This window comes from Thamnophis elegans, chromosome 3 (assembly GCF_009769535.1).
Source record: "Thamnophis elegans isolate rThaEle1 chromosome 3, rThaEle1.pri, whole genome shotgun sequence".
NCBI classification, from domain to species: domain Eukaryota; kingdom Metazoa; phylum Chordata; class Lepidosauria; order Squamata; family Colubridae; genus Thamnophis; species Thamnophis elegans.
In genome coordinates this window covers 38234787-38262155 of record NC_045543.1, presented here as the reverse complement: position 1 = coordinate 38262155, position 27369 = coordinate 38234787, and the positions used below count along the sequence as shown (strand labels likewise).

Sequence of the window (27369 nt, the reverse complement as noted above, 5' to 3'; positions counted from 1 at the left end):
TACGTAGGACTTTAAAGGCTCAAATGAACCCTTTGAAAAGCCATATGTGGAAGCCTATTGGTAATCAATACAACCAGTTGGACTGCTGCATTTCAGACCACCTGTAGCTTCTGAGTTACTGAGTTACCTTCAAGGAGCCTAATGTCAAGCATTTTGTGTAATTCTAGCAGCTAGAACTACTGCAAAATGCTTGACATCAGACTCCCTTGAAGGTCACTGCTGTAAGGATTTTGGAGTACTAGTAGACAATCACTTAAATATGAGCCAGCAATGTGCTGCAGCTGCAAAAAAAGTAAAAGCAAGCACAAACAAAAAAGTTACAAGCTAAACTGATGGTGTTCCATAGTAACCATTCTTGTCCCAAAGAAGTTGATACTGTTTTTCAGGGCAGAAAAACAGGGCAGATGTTTGGATTATTGTATTGCGTCCGGTGTTCGTTCAGTTCTTTACTAGCCTAAAGGAGAAGGGCAGTTACAAATCGAATCGAATCGAATCAAATGAATGAATGTACGTGTACATTATTCCGAGTTTTACTGGAAGCTCATATTAGCTCTCGATTGAAATGGAACCAGTTTCCTTTCCTGCTGCGCACGAAAGCTTTTTTCCTCCGCCCAGAGCATCGGTCTCCACGGCCCGCTTGGCCTCGCTGGGGGAGCCGCGCGTTCAGCCAAATTCACAGACGACCCTCCTCCGCCCTGTCGGTCTGTGATGCATGGTGGGCGGGCTAGAGGGAAGGAAGGAAAGCAAGCCAAAAAACTGCCGGAGCGACTGGGTGGAGCTGCTGGCCGCGCCGCGCTTCCATCCCGAGAACTCACGACCTTCGGATTCATTTCCCAGACGAAGACGAGGTCCTAGCGAGTCCCGCAAACGGAATCAGCAAGATGGTGAGTGGGCTCGGCCGACGGGGAGATGGGGCCTGGCTCTGAGGTTAGGGGGACTAAGCGGATTTCTCTAAGCTCTCCCCCCTCTCTCTCTTTTTCTCTCTTGCAGCTGTGCAACCACCTCTTCATCTTCGTCGTTGTGACGGGGACCGCCCTGGGGCTTCGGACTTCGGTAGGAGATGCGTCCTTGCTCGGCGCTTATCGACACAGGCGCCGTTAGGGGAAAGATGCCTCCCAGGATTTGGCATCGGGACTGGGATGGGAAGAAAGGAGGGAGACTCCGGGGCGAATTCCAGAGCACGGCCTGCTTCAGGCCAGAGCCTCTGCTCTTGCCAGCTCGGGGAGGCGGAGGAGTCGTCCTCCCCTCACCCGAGGAAACAAAAGGGTCTTCTTGAAAAATAAGAGTTTCTGCACCTAAGAGAGAAAGAAATAGTTGGCTTTGCCATTTCCGTGGAGCAAAAAGTTTTGCTTTGTTGCAACAAAAAATATGTTGTACCCAGTGAGGGCTTTGTGAAAGAAAAACACAGAGAGAGTTTCTTTTCTTCTAAGAAGGAACATCCACATTTCACACAAAGGCAAGGTGGACTCTCCGGCATCTCTTAACTACCATGGGAAGCCTGCAAGAGTGCAGTGAACTTTGAGTACTTTGAGCCTATAGTTTTCTGCCTACAATTGCAGAGTTGGAAAGTGAGGAAAACTCCCTACAAGACAAGGATGCACAATGTTGAAGCCCTAGAACTATATCTGGGCTCTTTAGCCCCTCCAAAATATATTACCAAGTATGATGTTTAATTATGACAGAAGGAAGGAAATAGTTGTATAGGGAAGTATTTGTAATTCATTATATTTAAATATAAATCGAATTACTTTTTTCCCTTCCCTTAACCTACTTTTGGGAATGTGGTCCTATGATGCTCCTAAATGTGCATGCTTCCCAGCCTCCTCACACCCACCTAAATTTTAAACCTTGCTATTAGACCATGAATATAGAGCAAAGTAATGGTAGAAAAGTCATACAGCAATTCACAAAGGCATTATTATAAACTGTCATTAACGTTTTAAACAATGCACAAACCATTTTGGTTTTAATTGGAGCAATGCCTTGAACCATCTTTCAAGAAGATTGTAGGGGCAGATATTTAAGTAGGTGAAAATAAAATACAAAAAGGGGAAAGAAGAGTGGGCAACATCGTATTCAGGGAATTTTAAAAGCTCACAAAGTTGATTTAGGAGATTCAGTCAGTTCAAATCACACTTCTCAATAACTTCAAGCTTTTACCTGTGAGTTCTATGACTGATACCTAAGTACTACATTGGCAGATCTCTCTGTCTCCTTCTGTCTCTCTTTCTCTCCCCCCATATGCATACATACATAGAATTAAGTAGAATTAAACAATGGCCACCACATATAGTATTTCTCTCCTTTTACATGCTTGATGAACATTCTGTAGATGATCTGCTAAAAATTGCCCTAAAATACAGAGAACGCTGATTTAGCCTCTCATCTTCTGACTCAATGTTTTCAAAAGCAAAAGAAGTGGCTGTTGAGCTCTTATTAAGTGTTGTGCATGCTAGTTTAAAATTAATATGAAATAATTGACTACTGGCCATCTACATCCATATATCCAGATGGTCCATATCAATTTAATCAACTACGTGAATCCTGACTGAATCAGAAGAATCAATTTAATATAGTTTATTCTGAGGAAGGGGATTCCTCCCCTCCCCTCCCACCCATTAAAGTGAAGAAGTCTACATGTTGAAGAGATGCAAAGAAAAGCCTCCTGGGAGGAATGCAACCAGATTAAAAACATGAAAGAAAAATATTTATTGTTCTCTGTTCCCAGCAAATGATTCATCCTCGTCTGGAAACAAAATGGATTATCTTAGGTTTGCAGAAGTACCGTAATTTCTTATTAAGTTTAAGAAATTAAGTAGATAAATTATGATGACTGGAATAATGTCTGGAAGGCCTTATAAAGATGCATAAACTTATTGAAAACCTATGGATTTCCACTCTGCTTTTTTATTGTATGCATATTAATATATTACTCTTGGAAATAGGGATCAGAAATAGTGCTTGAATTCCCAGAATTAAAGCTTCCCTAAAAGTGAGGTCATTGACTAAGCACTTAATGATTGCCATAGAAAATGTTTTCAACAAACAAAATTCAAGCTGCTTCAGGCAAACGATCAAAATATCCATTATAAAAATCTCTGGTGAGTTCCATGCTGCCCTTTACACAATTTTCCCTTTCTTTTATATTAAATGCAGAACTGTTATATTTGATATTGATCAAAGTTACATTTGTAAGAAATATTTCTTTTATCTGGTTTATCTGAACAACTCTTTCTCACTGTGTATATGGTGGTCTTAGAGCTGGCCTATGTTACAGTGCTGTAAGCAATTTTATCTCACTCTGAGATCTCTTGCTTTGGAATGTTTAAAAACTCCAAGGGTTCCTCAAAGCAATTATTGAAAAGTGCAGGTATTCTAAACCTTTGCAGCTTTCTGAATTTTCCACCCTTTATTAAATTTATGTATGTATGTGTTTGATTTATATCCTGCCTTGCCTCCATAAGCTCAAGACTACTTAGCTGGGATTCTCCCTTTTTTCTATCCCTACAACAAAAACCATGTAAGATATGTGATCCTAGGATCATCCAATGAGTTCCCATAGCTGTGGGTGGATGGGATTTGAACCCAGATCTCCCCAATCCTAAATTGATCCCTAATCATGGTATCTAATTGGCTGTTATTCTGAAGATTTCTCAAAGCAAGCAATATGGATGTTATGGTGCCACAGTGAGAGGGAGTAAAGGAGCAGTGATGGAGATAAGCCAGAATGGTGATAGTTCAGCGATAGTCAGGATATAATATATTTAGAAGATGGTAAAAGTAGAAAGCTGAGTGCGAGTAGCAGCATCACTTCACCTAGCCAGCACTGGCCAACAATATCACGTATTTCAAAGAATGTTTTTGGACCTTTTACAGACTCCTTTAGTATTTTATCTAGCATCTAGCCAGTGCATATATTTGGAATTTTGAAAATAAGACACTTGTGCACAAAGGCTAGGCAGAAATAACGGTATGTCCATTAACAAAATGGCTGCCAAAGAGGAACAGTCACGAAATGTCAATTTCCATAAGATGTTCCAATAAACATCCCCTCTAGCCTTCCAGAATGGTGTCTAGCACCATCTAGCACCATTTGCTTGTGAGCAGCTTGCCTATACCAACTACCCGCTTTCTTTTCCAAATAATACTTAACAAGCCTGTTAAAGGTTCAGCCTCATACTTTGAAATACATATAATATTGCTGACCAGAGCTTTATATAATAGAAATACAACTTTCTGAAAGTTTTGTTGTTAAAATAGTGCATTGAAACATCATATTTATATCCCTGCCCCTGTTATTAGAGACTTCAGCCTCATGCAATGATTTCATACCAACAAATTTAGCAAAAAGTATTATCTGGCAAACCTCTGTAACAAGAAAATTTCAAATCCAATCAAAGTCTTATGAACTTTAGATTCCAGACTACTCAGTTTTCTAAATGCACGGAAGCTCAATGAATGACTTTTGAGGAAATGCACAATAAGTGGAAAGAACTGGTATTTAGGGAAATCTGTGCCTCCTTGATGGCGCTAAATACAAGTGATTCAACATTAGCATGCAACATGGTATCTGGATTAGCAGTCTTGGTTTGCATGTAATAGCACCAGCATGCTTGGGGGAATATCTGGATTTTAGCATGGAATAAATATGCACAAACTGGCCTATAAAGTTTATATTGTATGTAAAGGTCTTGGTTAAGCAAAGCGTATGGTGGACAATAGTGTATTGGAATGGTTAATATCAAGCGAGGAATTTTCCAGGGTGATTCACTTTCACCTCTTCTCTTCATCATTGCAATGATCCCACTATCAGTAATCTTTAAAAAAATGAAATTAGGCTACCAAACAGCCAAAGAAGCTGAAAAAAATTCGCATTTACTATATATGGATGATTTGAAACTCTATGGAAAGTCAGAAATAGAAATCCAATCATTGACAAATACAGTCCGAGTATTCAGCACCGATATTTCAATGCAGTTTGGCATGGAAAAATGCGCCACTGTATCCATAAAAAGAGGCAAAATCACTGCATGTGAGGGAATTGAAATGCCCAATGGCCAACTAATTAAATGCAACGAAAATGAAGCCTGCAAATACTTAGGCATTCTGCAGTTGGATAATATCAAGCATGGAGAAGTAAAAACTATTGTCAGGCGAGAGTACACCAACAGAGTTAGGAAAATTTTGAAATCTAAATTGAATGGTGGAAATACAATCAAGGCCATAAATACCTGGGCAATGCCAGTTATAAGATACACAGCTGGTATAGTTAACTGGACACAAGCTGATTTGGACATTTTGGACCGAAAAACCAGGAAACTAATGACAATGCACTACAGTTTACATCCATGTGGTGATACTGATAGACTATACCTGCCCCGAAAATCAGGTGGCAGAAGATTATTACAAGTGAAGCAAACAGTTGAAGAAGAAAAACATGCACTGGCTGATTATTTAAAAGAAAGTCAAGAACATCTATTAATTGAAGCAAAGAACAAAAAACTACTGAAGGCCCAACAGACGAAACAAGAATACAGAAAACATGTGATAATATCAAGAATGGAGAGTTGGCAGAACAAAGCACTGCATGGCCAATTTCTGGAAAAAATAAAAGATAAAGTGGACAATGAACAAACGTGGTTATGGTTAACAACAGGTACATTAAAGAAAGAAACAGAGTCATTAATCCTGGCTGCGCAAGAACAAGCTATCCGCACAAATGCCATTAAGGCCAAAATAGAAAAATCCTCTGATGATGCCAAATGCAGACTTTGCAAAGAAGCTGATGAAACTGTTGATCACATACTCAGCTGCTGTAAAACAATCACACAGACTGATTATAAATTGCGGCACAATTTAGTAGCACAAATGATCCATTGGAATTTGTGCAAAAATTATAATATTAAAACAGTTACCTCACTATTTGGAAATTTTAAATTTATCAGACTTGAACATTCTGATTCTACAAAAAAAAACCTACTTGGAACAGCTTATATCCTTTGATGTTACCTTAACAGTTCCTAGGTCCTTGGTTAGGACTCGAGCTGTTGAGCTACCAACCAGCCCCAATATGTGACTTGAAATACAAAAGGAGGATGTAGTAAAGGACATAATAAAATGAAAAAAAGAAAAACAGTATGTGATGTGTTCGTGAAACTAAGAGAAAGCAGAAAGATATAATAGAACTGAATTAAAGAATTAACTCAAGAATACATGTGAAATTGTAGATTTATTATAAATGAAAGAGCTAAAATGTACTAGAAAATATGCCTTGGTGTCATCTGGATTGTTTTGGTGTGTATGAAAGAAGAAAGTATAGTTTGGTAATAGTTTCATGTTACGATTCAATGAATGGTGATTCTCCAGAAAAGCAAATTCAATTTACTCCCAACAGAATGAATGAAAGGTAGATGTACCTAAGGAAATTTAACCCGAAAGTAGATTGAAACTTAGTGAAAACTGTTACAAATACCATACAGTTTCACTAGTGGGAAGTATTAAAAAATATGTTTTCCTTTCTAATAATGAGCAGGGAGTAAGACAGTAATGTGTGATGTCTCGTTGTTTAATATATTTATGAATATGGTATAAGGAACACTTATGATGTTGTGAATGTGAACATGTGTGATATTTTGTATATAGATAATGCTGGATCCAAATGAAGGTAATTATGTAATACAATAGATTATGTATCTGAAAATTTAAAGTCAAGATAGTTATCTTGGACAGAAAGGATACAGTGAACAAATACAGTGAAAAATGAAAGCAAATATCTTGGTTGAATGTTTACTAAAATGAGAAAATGGACAGAGAAATGTTAAGAATTGGTTGAGGGGAAAAATCAAGATTGGATGGTTAGTGAGATCCTTAAGAGATGATGAGAAAAAATAAAGTGCAATGAATAAATAATTTTATGGCTGTGATGGAAACAAGAATGGTTTGCAGAATAAAAAGATATGAAAGAGATATAGTTATTGATAATTTATGTAAACTAGATTTAATTTGATTTTCTTTTATTTTTTGCCTTTTATTATTTTTATTATTAGATTTTTATTCTGCCTTTATTACTGTGTAAGTAGCTCAAATGTATCTACTACTCCTTCTTCCTTCTATTTTCCTCATAAGACTAACCATGCGAGCTGGTTTTCATGCCTAAAGCCGGACTAGGATTCACAGTCTCCTGATTTCTAGCCCAGCACCTTAACTGACTCTCTATTATTGTCAATTTTCTTTACTTAGTACAATATTATCTACCTTCAAAGGAAATAGTGTAACTGATAAGTATGCATGTCAATATGTACATGTATGCTTTAATCCACATTTTTCAAACCATTATGGTTTGAAAACTTTTATGAGGTATTTTATAAGATGGGTGCCAATTCTTAATTTAGGTATAAATTAAAGACTATATATTCCAGGTTATTTGGAACACGCGAGAGTAGAAAAAATGATTTATCTACTGACATTAACAAGACAAATATAGAGTGCACCAAATCAGAGCTTGATCATGTCAACCAATATGGATGCAGATGTGGTCTGATCTTGGCTTGGTATGTTGAGGATACCTGGGAAAGTATTTTACATTGTTTGATACAATAAATAGCAAAAACAGTTTTGTTCTCTCATTCTCTCTTTCTGTCTATATATTGTGTATGGTACACAAACACACACACTTTCCATTGTATACCCTAACTGGTCGTATCAATGAGAAATAAATAAAACATTTGCTGGATATACAGGGTAGGAAAAAATAGTGGAAATGATTTCAGTTTTTCAAGGACTATGCTGGCCTTGCACCCTGCTCTCTAGCTAAGCCTTAGAGAAGACCAGTGGGTATAGTTCTAATAGAAGGTACCTTGAGGGGTTGCCGCAACTTGGAATTTTAGCATTTTGGCAATACAATTTGTTTCCTGGGTCTACTAGCCTCTCTCCAAACAAAACAAATCTATTTTCACTTAATTCCTATGCCATCAGCACTTTGCAGCCATCACTGTGGACTTAAGTCAGGGTGTTTTTTAAAAAAAAAAAAATTAGTGAATGTATTGACACCTTTCTGTCAAGCTATAAAAAGACTTCAATGTTGCCATTGGACCAACAAGTCCTTGGAACCTTGACAGCTAAAACTCAGATCTCATTGTAGGTCACAGAACTGCAGGATTATAAGCAGTTCTAAATAATTCACAAGCTTCCTCTTTCAGAATGTGGACAGTCACATCTCAATGTCTTAAAGGGTTGGGTGGTCTTGGAGCCCCTTTCAAAATCATGAAGGGTAGATAAAGTACTTGGGGACTTGTTTATGCAAATCAACGTTGATTCATGGTGACTGCCTAGACATGCCCCTGCTTCTTTCTTGGCAAAGTTTTTCTGAAGTAGTTGCCATTGCGTCTTTCCAAAGACTGAGAGTGGCTGGCCTAAGGTCACCCTACTGGCTTTGTACCTAAGGCAGGACTACAACTCACAGTCTCCTGATGCCTTAACCAAGGAGAAAAGAGGCTACGTGGCAACTGGGTAGTGTTCATTTTTATGTTTCTGTATTATAATTATTTGTATTCTTTTGCTGATGTGTCCCATATATTCATATAAAGGCACTTATTTATCCTCAACATTCAGTCCTAACCTCTCTAGGAATGTTGAGGAACAGATAAGGCAAAACTAATATTCTGCCTTTCTCATTATTAGTCATGGGATAATAAATTATTAAACCATTTATGATCCATTTCTTTTAATTTGGAGATACTTTGTTAGAGCTCATCAGCAACTACTTTGGTTTTCATAACTCTGAATAATTTGCTGCATAATTTTCCTGCAGATACCAGTAGTCACTTACTTACTACTCCCTGTACTGGATCATTTATGAAAAAAATGGTCCTTGGTGCAGAACCTTCTGGAAAACTGCCTAAATTGCTGAAGAAAACATGTTCGTTTTTCTTCTTTAGTTAGTTACTGATCTAAATCTTTTTCCATCTGAAATCCATTTTCTTATCCTTTGTCTATGCTGATGAATAACTGTAAGAAACCCTTGGACAAACCAGCTATAGTGGGTCCTTGCTTACATTTGGGAATTGTTGCGGGTTGTGGGGGTTCTCTTTCTGTAGCCTGTTAAAATTTATGAACACAGAGAAGCTTACTAACTTGGTAATTATTTCCTCATGCTGCAAGCATAAATAAGTGCTAGTTATGGATGCTTTAGTGAATTTTAATTGGATACATCGACGAATCTAACTTTAAGGTTTTCTCTGCATCCCTTCTTGCCTAGAATGCCTTGTTTGTTGTGTCTTCCTCCTGGTTTCAATGATGGTCCTTTAACTTTCATAGCACTATTTGAGGTATAATCAAATGATATGATTCACTCTGCCAAACCATCAATGGCTTTATGAAGAAGCCACAATTATGCTAAACTATAAACCTTACTTTACAAACCATAAGTGTAGGCTTATTCAGCAAGCTAACCCTAACAATAAAAGCAAAAAGCACGAGATTGCACAATATGTCTGGTTAAGAATGGCTCCCAAACTCTGCTCTGTGTTCACCATGCCTTCACTGCATTGCCATTTCTATTCTTGGTATCAGTGAAAGCTGGTACAGGACCTCAGTAGAATGCAGGTAGAAGAAGTTACTATTTCAGTACTCCATTGAACACTCAGACCTAACTTATGCTTATATCTATTGGGATTTCTTAATGCTCTTCAGAGTTCACTGGTAGAACAGGGTTTTGCCAACACCATGTTTTATTAGTTCTTGTTATATGTATAACTAATTAAGAAATCTGGACTGTGTAACTGGTTGCAGAAGTTCCAAGATTTTTAAAAAAAAATTGTAAAAAGAAATGCCTCTAATTTCTTTTGCAGGCAATCAAGCAGCTGAGCTGTTTATTCAAAGTATTTCAGGTAGATAGTAAAGATACAATTCACTGAGCAGCCTTAATGTATTTAGGTGTCATATAGTAGGAAGATTGTGACAGAAAACTGGAACAATATTGGTTGATATCCATAATAATGTAGGATTCTTAGACCAAACTGCTTTTACTGCCAGGCTGTGAGGAACAGACTGAAAAAAGCATCATTGATGAACAAAAATGGTGAGCTCTTTGCATTATAGTAAAAGAATAATCCAACCATATAGCTCAGAAATCTCCCTTTTCCTCCTTGAGAAAAGCAACTTCAGTATTAGAAATTTAGTTACTGTCATCAGTGATCCATTCTTATAAACCAAACAGAGTATAGATTTCTCCTTCCATAATGTTTATTTTATCAAATAACTATTATCTAAAAACCCACAATTGTTTAAATGTGATAGATAATACTAGGGATATAGCAAAGAAGAACATATGCTTGCTTTGACATACAACATTGACCCACAGTTATGTTAACAATCCTGTTGATGCCAGCACTGAATTTAATAATAATACACCACATAAAACTGTAGGATTTAACTCTTGAGTTACATTGTCGATAGTAGAGTAACCAATATTTATTAAACATCTATATCTATTTTGGAAAGTGCTACACCAAGATGAAGCCAAGCAGGTTGATGTAAGCATAGCTGATAAGGATGTAAATATGTTCAAGATGAAAAGAGCTTCAAATTAAAGAAAAGCAGAGCTAAAGCTCTAGCACAGACTTGATGCCTCTATTAGTAAAAGACTTCATTGCATAAATTAAGTCTCCTCCTGCAATAGCAAACACTTTTTGCGGTGTCATTTTGCAGCAACTGGGCTATAGAGAAATCTTCTCCCAGAAGATTTATAATGGAATTCATTTGTGGACTGTTTTAAGAATTATATCAAGAACTGATAATGCTGTGTGAAGAGCTTTATGAAAAACTAACACAGTATTCATAGTCAGAGTTTCAGTATTGGAGTAAAGAAAATAATTGTATTATGCTGGTTCTTCTGAACTCCCCCCCCCCTCTTAGCCTCGAACAAAATCTTATTGTCATTTATGTTTGGAAGAGTGGAAATTTGAAATTTGAAAGCAGAAATATGCAACTGAAGTGTAAAATTGCACACATTTTCAAAAGTCCAATGGGACAAGTTGGCTGTTATCTCGGTCATCCTTCTGTTATACCAGCAACTATAGAGGATACCTTTTTTATTTTATGACACACATCTCCATTACATTTCTGTTTTAATCACTGAAAAGTTTAAATGCAGCTGAGGCAGACATAAAAATGTCTGCTGGTTGTCTTGGACACACTTGCAGTATTCTAAAAGGCATTCTAATCTTCTGACAGAATTGGAAAACTTTTTTTTCTTGATAGCCAGAAACTTAGGGAGGCTCTTGCTGCTTTTAAAATGATTTCAACCACTCTGACCTTATAATTCTGGTATGTCCAAATTGCCTAACCTCCTGGAGACTTGCTCTGATTGAATGGGCATGGTCTCTTTCCTCCCAAGGGGTGAGTTTTGCAGCTGTGTTTGGCTGATCTGGAAAGCAAGGAATGGAAGCATATGAAACATGCAGAAAAATCTTTAAGAAAAGTGAACATTTCAATGCTGAAACTTTGTAGATTGCTTCAGTTAATTGGCCAGATGGGTGAAGAAAACAATCAGACAGTTTCCATTCTTGACTAACCATGGGAGAGGGCAATCAGTGAAAAACCACAAAATCATAGGTGGATATCACTTGTATTTGATTGCAATTGCTTGAATACACACATTTATGCATATCTATGACGCTGTTTATTTTTGAAGTAGGCAGCATTACATAAAGCACGAGATAAAAAAATAACGAGCAAGACAAAGACAGAAAATAAAAATAATTTTAAGTCAAACTTACTTATATCAACACCACTCACTGTTTCACTATTGTTTTTGCAAAACATCTTTTAAGACATGCCTACTCTGATTCATATCTTGCTTGAGTACGGAAGGAGAAATAGTTTCAACTATGCCAGCCTTCTCATTTAGTGCCATGTATGGTTTGTATATATTTCCTATACATAGTTTATATGTTCTAAAGAAAACATAATGTGAAAAAGCATCAAACTATTGTAGCCAATAATATAAGGGAGTCTATCTGAAAAGCACATTTTTTTCTGAATCATGTTCTTTCAACAATGTATTTTGTTTTAACATCTTATAGGAAGAGCCAGTTAGCAAATCTAAAATCTGTGCCAATGTTTTTTGTGGAGCTGGCCGGGAATGTGCTGTAACAGAAAAGAGTGAGCCAACCTGCTTGTGCATTGAGGTATGACATAGACTATTAACAGCAAAAATCCTTTTATAACATAAACATTTCTGTGAGCAAATTCTTGTTGTTGGTTTTTTATTTTTTGCTTGTGGCAGTCACATAGTGTTGCAAACACTTCTTAGCCATCAGTAGACTATATGTCTAGTTTATCTCTATATAACCGGATTTACATACCATTCAAAAGAGGCACAGCAAGCTATTGCATATAAACAGGGATCAAACCCCATACTCATTTACACTAATGATGTCATGTGTTTGTGTAACAAAACATTTACAAGCAAACAACTAAACTCAGACCACCAAGGACTCCCAACAGTTTTCTGACTATGTCTAAGCATTTATGTCATTGTAATCAGTAGTCATTGTTACTATGACAGCAGCAGGTGACCTAATGTTTTCTATTGATCTATTAATCAGCCTGAAGAATTGTATGGTTCAAAGTTAGATCCTTACCATGAAATGCTTAGGCAGACTTTAAAGCAGGATTAGGACCCTATGGCTCCCCAAATTTGCTGAACTATAATTTCCAAAAATAAGTCTTTTTAAGTCTGAATGGGGGGGGGGGGGGTTAGATTATCCAAGAACCTTCTTTTCCATACAAAACCATCAAGTAAAGAAAAAATATATATGTATATAATATTCTTAATTGGGTCAAAGAATTCCTGCCAAAAAGTAAGGGGACGTACTGTAGTTAAGTAATTTTCATGCTCAACTATGGTTTTCATTAGAGCATAGCATGGAATAATTTTATTGTTTCCATACATATACCAGTTGAAAGGCTACACTGAATATGCTGTATTTATACACTTGTCTTGATTAAAATCATTTCAGGAATAAATAATTTATATTATAAATTCATGTGATTAGTTACTGAAAAACAACTCAGCTTAATTTAAAAAATATTATTTTAATAACAGAATTTAGTTTAACTGTAAATATGCCACTGCATAATAAAAGAAACAGATGTATTAAAGTAGATCCAATGATTGTTCTCAGGTATTTGGTTTGAGGGAATTTTAAGTCAAATTATGTGTGCAAACCTTCAAATTGCAGTACTCTATAAAAACATGTAATCAATTGGTTGCAATCTATAAAAGATATGCAACCATTCTTGCTTATATCAAATGAAGAATTGGCTACATCTAGTAATCTTGTGGTGTTTAGTCAACATGTTCTGAAGCATGCAAAATATTTGGAAAGTTATTCAATGAGATAAGATAATCATTTCTAAACCACAATGGGCAATTTAATACAAGAATAGTTAAGCCAAGTAAAGAATTTTATTGTTGTGAATCCAGGAAAAATCAATTTTATAATATCTACATGACCTTTCTGTGCCATTTAGTCAGTGCACATCATTCAAGATAATGAAATTATCAAATCAGAATCGAATGCTAAAAATGTAGATTGATCAAGTTATTCCACAAAGACTCAATGTTCAAAATTAAACTCAGACCTTCCTTCATGAATTATTTGATCCACCTTTCCTGGTTTTTTCTTTTATAGAAGTGTAAAACCCACAAGAGGCCAGTATGTGGCAGCAACGGTAAGACATACCTGAACCACTGTGAGCTGCACCGTGATGCTTGCCTCACTGGTTCCAAGATCCAGGTGGACTATGATGGTCATTGTAAAGGTAAGCAAGAAACCTGGGTACACCTTGGGCTCCATTAAGACGAACTGAATTCTATGAGGCCTGGACAACAAGACTTAAACTTTGTCAGGCAATTAAAATCAATCAGTTTCAAACTTCTGCTGATGAAGGTCTTGGGGGGCAAAAGAGGCTGGACATAGCAAAGCAAGCTATAATATGGGATTTCAGATTTAAAGATTCAGCCAGCAAGGTCTGAGCAAGAATGTAAATAAAACAAGTTGATGAAACTTTGGGCACAGGGTGTTCTGAGTTCCACTTGAACCTTCTAAAGTATTTCAGTTTTTACAGTTTTGTTAAAGTGCATTTGCTATTGTAAAATGTTATTTCTATGGGACTAAATGCATTTTTGAAAAAGATCTCATCATGCAAGGAAACATTTTATTTAAGGTAAAGAACTTTAAATTGATCATCTGTGATAGCTATTGTAAAAAGTTTTTCATTTACTGTTGATGTCCTATGTTTTTCAAATGATAAAAAGGTTTTTATAATGTAAAAAATCCACAAAAATCAAAAACATTTGACATTTAAAGACATTTAACATTTGAAAATTAACACAAAGGAATTGGAAAACAGTTCTCTTGCCACCTCAATAAATTTAACACTGAATAATGGAAACATTAAGAAAAGTTTTGCTTTGTAAATATATATAAATATAAAAAAGAAACAATATTCAAGGATAGAAGGATAGAAAAAAGAAATGAAAATAAGACATTAGCCTATAAGAAATTTAAACCTTTAATATACCTTTAAACATTGACTACGCAGAAAAATCCATTAGATTTATGAAGAACGCTTCATTAATACAAAGTGAAACATTATAAATTCAGAATGGTTCTATCTTTCCAATGTTCAATCTTTCTTGCTGCCTCAAACAGAAATGTAATAGAAAGGAAACATAAATGCTACATTTTTGGAAATTAGAGTGTAAATTATTACTAGCTTTTATTTTGAATAATTTGCTTCACAGTGTGGCCTCTAGTAGATCTGTGCAGTTTGTTACCTTGATCAAGCAGCTTTTATTCTGATGAAAAACAAGCCCCTTTTGTGATTCTGTCACCCAATTAGCTCTTTTTTTTTGCTGGAGCCTTCTTGACACCATCTTTTGAAAAGGATCAGTCACATCTTCTTGGCTTGGGAAAACAGTAGTAGACATCAGCAGCATTTTATTCATTCCTCCACCTAATTGAATCCACATGCTCTCTACAGTGTTTCCAGGTTTATTCAACTGGATTTCTAAGCAGGAATGAATATTTTTACAGTAATGTACAGAGAAATTCCTTCTTTGCTTTGAACAGATGACATTGCTTAATTGCTATGTTCAAATTATTGTAGTCATATCATCTGATCTCTGTTAAACTTATTTCCCTTTTATACCAAGAGCTCACTTATTTATTTCTCAGAGAAGACTTTAGTGCATATGCAAGAAAAACTTTGCAATTTTAGAAGCCAATGTTCTTTCTTATTTTTAATTAGTTGGTTTACGAAACCATTCCAGAAAAAATCTAGCTTCTTTCTACCATGATGTTCTGGTTAGAAAGCCTTCTGTATTGAGAATACATCTAGTTTTAAAAAATATTTTTGCCAATACAAAAAGAAAAATATTGGAGGGAAAAAAAGAAACACACAAAAGCATATCTGCCTGGCCAATTTGATCTTGTAGGATTGGTGTGTTCTGAGCTTCTTCAATTAAACAAGGTCATCTCTGTAGCAGCACCTACCCTCTAGAATGACGTTCCTCTCCAGGATCTGGTGTTCCCCTCCACTCTGCTGTTGTATAAAAAAGCTGGGAAGGAAATGAAATATAAAGAAATATCAGCAGTATCAATTTCTTAATAATTCTTTCAGCACAACTCCTTGTATAAAAGATTTGGTCAAATGTAAAAGAGCACTTCAGATTAGTAGGTAATTAATGGCATTGTTCTAGGGACTGGAGAAGACTCTATAACAGTGTTTCTCAACCTTGGTAACTTGAAGATGTATGGATTTCAACTTCCAAAATTCTAGGGTTTGAAGTCAATCTATCTTCAAATTGCCAGGGCATCGTCTATCATCAGTTTTACGTGTTATCACGTGCATGAAATTGGATTGTAAAGGTATATGTTGTTTGGACAATGATTTTTAATATTTTTTATTATTAATATTTTACCATCACATTTGCAAATGGTTGCTAAATGAGGTAGCTGCTAAACAAGGCACCTGGAAGAAAAAAATGGCATGGAATACTTGGAAGTGTTATTTTTAGCCTGGAGAAGAAAAGCCTGCAGAGACATAATAGTTCTCAAGTATTTAAGGGGGTTTTGTTTAGAAGGACGGTGGACAGAATTACAGGTAGTTCTCGATTTATGACCACAATTGAGCCCAAAATTTCTGCTGCTAAGTGAGATAGTTGTTAAATGAAGTTGCCCCATTTTGTGGCCTTTCTTGCCACTATTGTTAAGTGAATCACTGCAGCTATAAAGTTAGTAACATGATTGTTAAGCAAATCTGGCTTCCCCATTAACTCTTGCTTGTCTGATCGCAAAAGGTGATCACATGACCCAGGGACATTGCAACTCTCATAAATATGAGTCAGTTGCTAAGCATCCAAATTTTGATCAAATGACGATATATTTTCTTATTAATAGAGAAGAAGCCTGAGAACTCAGCTGCAAGTCCAGGTAAATACGTTTTTATGATGTATTTTATTTATTATTATTTTTATTATGCATTCTGATTATTAAATTTGTTCAGTTTGTATGACACGGAAAAAATGCAGTATCTTACACAGTAATAGGGTTTGGAAAGATGGGCCTGATATTTGGAGAAGTGTTTTGAAGAGCAGATTGTCTGTTCCTAGATGGCCTGAAACTATCTTCCTGAAACGTTTACCATATTCTGATTATCATATTCTACCACTCTGCTCCTTGTTGAACATTTAACATTTTATAAAGTTTAAAAATGTAATGTAGTGTGTATTGTTTTATTTGAAGTTATGTTTGGTGTTAGATACTAGAATCAATTAGAATGGTTTACACCAAGGTCCTCTGTTCCGGTGGGAACAGAGATTCAACCTGATTGGTTGAAGGGTCTGACAGCTCCCTATAAAAGAGCTGCTGTCAGTTTGAACCTTCGCTGGATTGTACATAGTTGTCTCAGAACAAATAAAGAGCTGTTGTTGCCTAAGCCTGAGTGTGCCTCTCCTTTACCCGATCTAACATTTGTATTATATGCTTATCCTTGTAAACTTTAAGAACAGTTTCCTTCACCCAATTTTCTGAATATATCCGCCATAATAAAGCTGATTTTACACAACACAGCAATCTAAAACATGATGACTAACCTGTGTGTCCTGTGAACCTAGTCAGGGAATACAGCTTTAATCTCAAGCAGAGGATTGAGGAGTAAGAGAGTTTGGGTTTCATTTGCCCAGAATTATTTATTTAATATAGTTGTAAGAAATGGAGGGATTGGGTGGCTTTGTAGGATTAGGGATTGTGGTCTAAATTTTAATTAATTGGCAGGCAATCATTTAAAGATACTGACAGTTGTTATAATGATAGCAATAATAAACTCTATGAATATTTTATTTATCTGATGGAAGGGCATCCTTGGCAATGGCAACTTGTTTCAAAACAGGGGGCATGGCTGGGTGACTGAAACAGCACCCTTTTTAACATGTATGCAATGCATGCAGCACATTAAAAGGGGGTGGGGCTTTGATCACTCGGTTGCTTCCAGGGACCATCAGTGTGGATATCCATCCCCCAAGGAGAGGGATGATGGGCAGTGACAGTTTATGTTCATTAAAGCTAGAGTGAAGCCCACCCAGGACTGCAGCCATAAGAAACAGAAATAGGATTAATAGGGTGATAATCCTAAAGAGCCATGATTCTCTTTAAACCCCCATCTTTCTCTTCTCCCCTTTCCCTAATTCTTTCAGCAATTTTTCCCCTTCTAATAAGATGCAGTCATAGCACTGAAGCACAATTAACTGTTCAAATCACTTGTAGAGAGAAGTTTAAACATGTTCAGTTGAGTCACTAGGATAGGATGTAGTAGTTTAATAATCTTATCTGTGTATATAAGTTAATATTCATATTAGCACTGTTTGCCACAATATCTTCTAAGACAGTCACTTGTCTTAAACCAAAGTAATCAAAAATCATAAGGGACTCAGGAAAGTGTTGAGTCCCTCTCCCTATCTAAGGCAATGAAAGGCTTTCCCCCCGAAAGTAGTTTCTTTCAGATATGTCATACATCTAAAGATTAAAGCAAATATCAGGAAATAAACATATTCCAAACCATTCCCTTCTAAAAATTAAAATAGAGATTCTCAAACTTTGCTCTATTATGACCCCTAAAGTGATAAATGAATTTGTGAAACTTACCCTTTGAAAATTTTTTGTTATTTTGGGGTGGGGATCAGAGCAAAGGTGGGTTTTGACCGGTATGCCCCGGTACAGGTGTACCGGTGGTGGAAATTGGGTGTCCCTTTGCGTACCAGGGTCCCCGGAGGCCCTGTACCGGTACGGTCCCTCCCTGGCCTGTCCCCCCGCTCACTCCCTCCCACCCGGCCAGTAGCCACTCTCTTGCCTGTCCGCACCATGCTTGCCCCGCCCACCCACTTCCTTTGCCGGAGCAGAGGACTTGGCTGTTGGAAGAAGCTTGCGCATGCTTCCTTCTCTTTGACAGCCACTTCATTTCCAATGGGGTGCAGAGAAATCCATGCATTAGGGAGGAAGAAAAGGCAGTCCCTAGCAGAAGCTCGGCCTTCTCTTCCCTCTAACACATGGATTTCTCCCCACCCCACTAGAAATGAGGCGGCTATCAAAGAGAAGGAAGCGCGTGCAGGCTTCTTCCAACAGCTGAGGAAGGAACAGGAGTGGAGGATTCGGCTGTTGGAAGAAGCCCGTGCTTCCTTCTCTTTGACATGTGGCTTGCAAAGATTTGACTTTGCAAACCACTTCTCAAAGAGAAGGAAGCCAGGGGAGCGGGGTGGACTTCTTCAGACAAGCCCAGGCTGGATGGGGCTTCAACGCTGCTCTGGCCTGGGCTTGTCTGAAAATCCTTCTCCCCCCCCGCTTCATTCTCTCCCCCTGATTTCTCCCCACCACCCACTGCAAGCCAGGCAGCTGTCAAAGAGAACGAAGCATGGGGACTTCTTCCAACAGCCAACTGCTTAGTTGGGTGGCTGGCCAGGAAAGCGGCGATGGAGGAGTTCCGGCCAGCATCTCTGCCTTCTTCCTCTAAGAGCCACGCCAAGGCATCCTCAGGTGCCATCTGGGAAAAGCCACTCAGAGGCATCGCTTCTTGACCCGAAACAAAGTGGCAGCGTGGAAGGAGTCTCTGGTGGCTGAGGCAGCAGCAGAAGTGGTGGCAGTCAGTTCCGGCTCTCCTTTCCCTGAGCATCTCCTATTGCTTCTGGCACCGCTTTTGGTGAATCCAGCGTGGCGGCAGGGCTCTTGCCATTGCTGAGAGCATCGCTGGTGGTTGCTTCTTGCCATCACCGTCAAGCTGAATCCACTAAAAGCGGTGGCAGCAGCAATGGGACATGCTCAGGGAAGGGAGAGCCAGAACTGACTGTCCAGGACTGTATTTCAGCCACCGCTTCTGCTGCTGTTGCAGCCACCAGAGATTCCTTCCTCGCTGCCACTTTGCTTTGGACCGAGAAGCGGGGGGAAAGAGCAGCTCCCTTCTCCCCTCTCATTCTCCTCAGCCTACCCGCTATTAGGAGGGTGGGGGAAAGTGCTGCTAGGCTGCCCCTCCAGGAGGACCACAGGTGGGAGGTTGAAGGGGAGGTTGCACACTTCAAATGCCAGAGTTTCTGAGCCAACATTTTGGTTGCTAAGCAAGAGCCTTGTTAAGTGAGTTTCACTTAACAAGTTGGCCACACCCACCTGGTCACATGACCGCCAAGCCACACCCACAAAACAGGTCACGCCCACAGAATAGGTAGTACAAAAATTTGAAACCCACCACTGGATCAGAGCTAGGCAAGAAGTATAATTGGTCATTTTTAATAATTTCACTTTTAATTTGCACAGACAAAGCAGGTTCCAAAGCCCCAAGTGAGTTTTGACAGCATTTAAATTTTGCCTATACAAGCTTGATCAGATTTTTGCAACTTCCCCCTCTAGGTTGCTCATAAACCCCTAGGGGGAGAGCCACAATGTTTGGAAACACATAGTTTAAAATAAAAATGTTCTCAATAACCTCATTCTTAAAAAAACATTTCCTCCTTCTCTGCTGTTTTTTCTGCTTTATATTCTTGGTCCTAACTTCCCACCTCCCCATTCAATAGTGGTTTGCTATCAGACTGACCGTGATGAACTTCGGCGTCGTGTCATCCAGTGGCTTGAAGCTGAAATCATTCCTGATGGGTGGTTCTCCAAAGGCAGCAACTACTCAGAAATCTTGGAAAAGTACTTCAAGGTATGAATGAGGTAGTTGATGTACTGCATCTAATGTAGCTTATGGGATCATGAATAATTGTTTATACTGTTTTAAATTGATTTTTATTATGTTTAATTCTTTTTATATTTTGGAATTATAATCCACCCAGAGGCATTGATTGAGATGGGCAGCTACAGAAATTGAATGAATGAATGAGAACAGATACTAAGGGATAATTGATCTTCCTCTTTTGAGAGTATCAAAACTTTTAATGCTAACTTTCTGATAAAAGAAGTTTAATAAGCTTAGCCTGAATTTCAGTAAAGCAGTGTTTGTAAGCCACCCAAAGTTGCCTCCAGATGAGATGAGCAGCACATCCATTCAATAAACAATAAATTAATTAATACGTATTACATTGAAAGGAATATGAAAAGGTGTATGTGTCAGCCTGTTTCGCTACTTGCTTTCGGCTGCCATTGAAACGGGGAGGGGGAGGCATGGTATTTGGGAAAGGAAGTTTTAAGAACAGGAGAGATTGCGGAAAGGGAGTTTTGTTCTCACCTTCTACTGCGCATACTAGAGATAGTGATTGGGCTCGCCAAGGCCAACTGTCCTGCATACCAACCTGATGATGCTTTTTGAAGATGGAACTCACATGACACCTGAAGGATTTGCAGATTGGACTATGGGATGGGGTTACCAGGGGGATGGGGTTGGGTCACATATTGATATCTATGATTTCGCGTGCTTTTGCCTCAGATCTTGCTTTGCTTAGCTGCTATCTTTTCATAACCAGTAAAAGTACTCTTAATTCTGTGAAATGGAGTTAAGTGGCTTCTTTCTTGGTTGCTGAGGGTGGCTGGCTTGACATTATGCCTACAACTAAGAACAGCTTGAGCTATTAAAAAAAAAAACCAAGAGCAATGCGCCATTGTGCTGATGAATGCAGTTGGTTGTCTGTGTGCAGGGCCGCACTCTTGTGGACAGGGAGTGCAGAGTGCGGAAACCTCAGATTTTCCAACATGCTAAAAAATCACTGGTTATCAAGTCTGTCAGCATATTTCAGGGAAAGGGGGCTGATGGAAGCTCCAGGTAGTTTAACCTTTCTTAAATGCTTTTTTTGTGATTATACAGAGTTTTGATGATGGAGATTCCCGCCTTGACTCCAAGGAATTCTTGAAGTTTGTAGAACAAAATGAGTCAGCTGTCAACATTTCTACTTATATGAATCAAGAGACCAACAAGCTTCTCAGGTAGCTTCAGGCAGAAGAACATCAGAACAAATAACTATGACTACAAAAGATGATGAATTATGAAATTCTTTCTTGACATATTTGTTTCTCCTGAGTACTAGAAATAAGGAGACATATGCCGCAGGAAAAATCCATTACAACAAGATGTAGACAGCCCAAAAGTCTGGTTCTTATGAAGTGATTTGACATGATAGCAATTGAGCATTTAAATATTGACTATTCACACTTTCCTGTGATGTGTTTGGGAGTCATTTCTAGATTGGATAACTGTCTATTGTATGTCTTCCAGGGGACTCTGTGTAGATGCTCTCATTGAGCTTTCTGATGAAAATGCTGACTGGAAACTGAGTTTCAATGAATTCCTGAAGTGCCTCAACCCAACCTTCAATCCACCAGAAAAAAGTATGAGCTCTGTGCCTGCCCAAAATGGGTCTGGTATTGTTAAAAGAGTGGGGAATGTTGAGTAAAGTAGAAGTAATATGTTGCACATTTATTTCAAAATGTAGTTTGAAAGAATTACAACATATTTGGATTTCTGCCCAAATTTGGAGTTTTGAGAGTATGTATTGCATATGCTTATAAAGTAGCATGGTGGCCTAGTGATGAAGACGCTCACCTCCCACTTGGAAGGATGAGAATTCAATCCTAGGTAATGGCGAGATGTTTCTCTCTTAGGGTGCAAAGAAAAAATATTTGCGAAGTTTGTGTGGCGTCAGGAAAGGCCAGTAAATACTTAGTCCATCCAGTTGCTCTGACTCTTCTCCAAATTGTGAATAAAAAGGGAGATGAGCACTGCCCTCTAGAGTCAGACATGACTGCATAGGGGAAACCTTTATCTTTATATTTCTTCCCAAGTACATTAACTGCATCTTTTTTTAATTTAGAATGTGCCTTAGAAGATGAATCATATGAAGATGGAGCGGAGACTCAAGTGAACTGTAACCGCTGTGTCTGTGCTTGTGGAAACTGGGTGTGCACCGCCATGACCTGTGAAGGTATGATCTATGCAATTGGATAATTCAATCATTTTAGAAGGATTCCCTCCACTTTCAAAGAAAAACATGTTTTGGTTCAACAAGCTTGACTAAATAAATAAAAATATTAGAGATGAAAGAAAAAGAGGTAAAATAACATTGATCTCAGTAATAGCACATCAAGACAGATTAATCATTTTTGATCAAGTGAACTGATTTTCTGCGGTGAAGAACTTATTTCATATAAAGAAGGCAACAGAAATAATAAATACCTTAATTGATAAATAGCTTGCCAGGGTCATAGCTTTCTCATTTAATTCATTGTCTCACACTGATCATGTATTTGTCTATTGAGGAAACAATTCCCTGTCTGCAACTGGCAGCTGAATTTCTCCACTTATGGGTATCTATAATTGAGACGGTTCATAAGACCTTGAAGAATTAAATATGATATTTGTTTGTTTAGAATCTATAAATCTGTAAGCCATAGTTATCAGTAATTAATAGTTAAATATTACTGGATAGGAGGAGCCAAAATTAGGGACAGGAGATTTTGCAATATTTAAGGAAAAGATTGCTTTCTCTGAATCAGAGTGTCCAGTCAGAAATCCAAACTTGCTGGGCCTCCCATTGATTAGCAAAGGGAAATAGATATTACAGACTAGCTTGACGCAGGCGGCATCTCACTATTTACCTTTGAAAGCCTCCACTGTTGCCCTCCACCTTTGAAAGCCTCCACTGTTCACCAACAGCAGGCTTCCAAAGGGCAATTGTGAGCTGCTGCCTGCATGAAGCTAGACTGGGGAGGGAGAGCGTGAGTGAACGAGCACAAGGAGACGGAGGGAGGAGGGAAGCCAGGCAAAGGGGTGAACAAGGGGCGTCCACAGCATGCCGTAAGATATGCACTTTTCCTCAGCCTGGCAGACTTTCTAAGCCTGCCTAAAACAGGCCAGGAAGGTGCCAGGGCCTTTCCACCACTAACTGCTGAGACTGCGGGCTCCTGCTCCCAGAGTTGCTCTCTGGCCGGCAGCCATTCCCACTGCAGCTCCCGGAGGTCACCATGGAGCTGATTCAACTTCTTCCCTGTGCTGGGAGAGTGCAATGCCAGGTGCATGAGCGAGGCAGCCATCCAGGAGGGCCTCACTTTCCAGGGCTGTCCTTGTAGATCCCTATCATTCCAACAGATCTTCAAGAGCTGAATTATTTATGATGGCAATCAGCTCAGCCTTCAGTTTAGAGGAAATGTGCAATTTTTGTCTTTGAAGCTACAGGATGAACCAGCTGGGATTATCTCTTTTTTTGCTGCCAAAAGCCAGAAATCTCGAGTATCACCAAATATAGGAACTGCTTTGCCAGCCACACAGTAGTAGCTTAGCTGCTCTTTAATCCTTAAAAAGAATAAAAGCCATCCACAGGGGGAAAAAAAACTTTTCATGGAAGAACAGTGAAAGTTGGGTTGTGTGCTGTTTTTGACTGGAGGCAGTCAAAATAGATAGTAGGATCCTCTGCCCCATCCACTGGTAAAGATGGCACATTTCTCCCTTATGTTTTGCCAAAAGATCCAACACCTGTTATTAATGTGAAAGAACACATATCTCTATTGCTCTTTTGTTGGGTATGTGCATACTCAATGTGCATTGAATATCATAAACTCTGCTTCTGCTCATAGGTAAAAACCAGAAGGTCCCTTTTCAAGAGCAGCCTGAAGAGAAGCTGACTGAAGAAGAGCTAGCCAGATACGTTCAGGAGCTGCAGAAACACCAGGTTAGAAGGAGCTATGTGCACAAGCTTATGTATTTCAGTACATTTATTCCGCTAAAGTGCTGTGAGATTCCTCACAGTTTAAATCTTACATTTGTTGGCTGCTAATATATCTGAAACCAGCACTCTATGTTGGCAAACAATTAGAAATTTGATGGAGACAAATGCATGTCATTCCATGCAGTTGAACACAGGCATTTGGTACTAATGACGATGACCTCAAAATGATGAAATATATGCCGTGACATTGCAATGCAAACTTCAGACTCTTACTTGTGTTTTGATTTTGCATGCAAGTACATGAATCATATGCACATAAATCATTTGCATTGCAATGTCATGCTGCTTGTTCTATCATTTGCCCTCCTGTACAGGTGAATGGACAAATTGCATAATTTTGTATGCCTCTGTTATGTTCCCCTTTATGCATTTTACATGAAAAAAAATCTCTAACATGTACCCCTTTTTCTCATAAAGGAGTAATCCAGTCTTCTTAAAATCTTGGTAGCCCTCTTGAGATGTAGCAGGAAGAACTGTAAATGAAAAATAAATACTTTTTCAAGTAACCCCAGATCCTGCACATATTTTACACATATCCATGTATTTTTATGTCTACAATACAAATGTGCACTGCTGATGCATTCATCTGGCACATTTTCTCAACTTCCCAGTCTAACCAGTTTTTTCAACTTCTCAGTGACCTCCCATTTAAGTACTAACTAGGTCTGCTTCAGTTAAGCTTTCTGAGATAGTCAAAGTTGACTGGGGCTGTAGTAAAATATAACATCCTAAAATGCTTATCAATTTTACTCATGGACCAAAGTTAAAATACATCTAATGCAGTACTGTGAATAAAAAAAGAAAATAAATAAAGTTACAAGGCAAACCTGAAACATTTAATAACATAGTAAAATTATTTCAATAAACTATTGCTATTAATGTCTCAATCTTCTTGGAAGTGTCTGGAAATTAGTCAGGGAAAAGGAGTGTGTTAACTTCTTAATCATAAGAAAAAATAATTTTGGGGGCAACTGTTTTTTTTTTGGACATGTTCACCTTTGAGTGTAAAGAGAACTTTAACAATCCATGTGATCCAGATTCTGCCTCTGTATCAAACAGTGCAGAATTTATAAGAGACACTGGTATGTATGTCTATACAGACATACATAGTGCAGTGATAGTTAACCTTTTCGGCACCAAGCACCAAAACTGGAGCGCGCACCAGAGCACCGGAACCTGGAACAGAGCAGCTGGCTGGTGCGCATGCACACCGGACCATCTGGCTGGTGTGCATCTGCATGATGAAACCTGGAAGAGCAGCTGGTGATGGTGTGCATGCCCATAGAGGGCTCTGTGTGCCATGCTTGCCATGTGTGCCAGAGGTTCGCCATCATGGCCCTAGTGGATAACATGCCATTTTGAACAGGGAGAAGAATGGGGCATGAAAGATGTTGGAATATCTAGGGATAATTTGGGAGGGGATGGGTGGTGCAGAGGTAGGAAACACTGGATGTAGCAGTTTGGGTGCATTGGTCCCAAATTTACTACTTAAATCCAGTCAAGGCTTTATTAATGCCAATGGCACATTTTGACAGAATGGAAAAGCCTTAATGTAATCATTACTAATTTTGATATGAGAGTAATTCCCTGTGATATCTATCATGTCGCCAGTTACCAGGGCTGGTTTGGTGGATACAGTTGAATATGAGAGTCTCCCCTTCCTCCCTTCCTGCTCCATGTCTCCATCCTGTTCCATGTTCATACCTTCTGATGCTGCATGCTTGTGGATGAGGATGACCATATCAGATAGAAGGGCTGTGGGCAAGGGTACTGTATATGATATCTAAATCCTGTTTTCTTTCTTCCTCTTGTTTTTTCTTAGGAGACCTCTGAGAAGATTAAGCAAATGACTACCAAAGAAATGTGAGAGGTACACACCAAAAGGCAAAGTGTGCTACCTGTCTCACCTACCAATCTTCCTTCAATATGCAAACATGTTTAGAAATTATTGCTCAGTCACAGATATTTACATTGTGTAGCAATGGGAGGGAGGTAAAGGAAAATGGATTCTTCTGAAATTTAAAAGAATCTCCCCTCTAATATTATGGCTTCTATAGCAAGGATATGAAGTTGAATTGATAGCAATTAATGAGGACAGCAAATTACTCCAGTTCTGGAGCTCCTAGAACTCAGGGGAAGCATCACTGCAAACTAGGATCATGGTGTCTTCTGTGGAAGTTGTATTGATGGTGGAGCATTGCCCTATGACTCTCTTGCTGCAGCCTATAATACTTTTTCACAAATATTACTATAACTGGAGGAGCCCAATAAAGAAAATACAATAGCTATGCATATATTCCATGGCATATCACTTTTCTACACTCCCATTTTGATATTTAGCCTTCCTGTCTTCTTCTGTCCTTCACTCAACCATCATTTTTTTCTATGTGTTTCAATCAATTCCTGCAGATCCCCATTACCCCCTGCCATTGATTAATGTGCATATCATTGAGAGTCCCTAGTAAATATAGAGCAAGCTCTTTATCCCAGTCAGAAGCCACATGACTCTGTGAGTTTCAAACTGACCTCATTTTCTTTCCTCCTCTCTTTGCAATGGTGCTACAATATATTTTCTTATCACCTTCTTACTCTTTTTAATTAATGATTTTTAACTGAGCTTTTTGTATCTTTGATTTATATTGTTTATAGCTTCTGGAAAATGCTGTACTTCTGTGTTCATGCTTTATATTATAGCTACATGTATCAAGGAAGTAAAATCAGCACAGCACCAAGGGGACCAAGATTGTATATGGCTATTCTAAATTTGCCATTGCACCTTTCACTGTAAACAGTAGGGTTCATGTATGGACAGAGCAGAATAGATTTTTTGAGAGAGACACCCTACAGCTTCCTACAGCATCATTCAAGGAAGTGAGAAATGGGAGAAGGATGCAATTCTTGACTTTATTCAAGAATTCACTCAGTCCTATTAATTAAATAGAAAGAAATAGTAATGTTTGTCAAGCATGAAGTAAGTATTCCCTATGCTGTTGGGAAAATAGATCAACAAGAAACATATGTACATATCTAGTGCTTTATAATGAGGCACTGCTGCTGTCATTCCCAAAGGGAAAGATATATACCTGAGGTTTGCAGACTCGTCT

At 38.3% G+C, this 27369-nt stretch overlaps 1 protein-coding gene across 1 annotated transcript; it reads left to right on the top strand.

Moving 5' to 3' along the window:
- The first annotated feature begins 716 nt into the window (after window positions 1-716).
- Window positions 717-27268, top strand: FSTL1 (follistatin like 1). The gene is made up of 11 exons (XM_032214263.1): window positions 717-884; window positions 991-1053; window positions 12084-12188; window positions 13698-13827; window positions 16470-16502; window positions 20126-20256; window positions 21352-21470; window positions 21760-21872; window positions 22355-22465; window positions 24114-24208; window positions 26088-27268. Exons 1-11 carry the CDS (start codon window positions 882-884, stop codon window positions 26130-26132), a joined length of 948 nt encoding a protein of 315 aa, XP_032070154.1. The 5' UTR covers window positions 717-881; the 3' UTR covers window positions 26133-27268.
- The last annotated feature ends 101 nt before the right edge of the window (window positions 27269-27369 follow it).

What these genes read in the sequence shown, in the direction of transcription:
- FSTL1 (XM_032214263.1), top strand. An exon ending in CACCGCCATGACCTGTGAAG is followed by an intron (nt 22,466 to 24,113) that starts GTATGATCTATG and finishes TTCTGCTCATAG; the next exon opens with GTAAAAACCAGAAGGTCCCT. An exon ending in AGGAGCTGCAGAAACACCAG is followed by an intron (nt 24,209 to 26,087) that starts GTTAGAAGGAGC and finishes GTTTTTTCTTAG; the next exon opens with GAGACCTCTGAGAAGATTAA.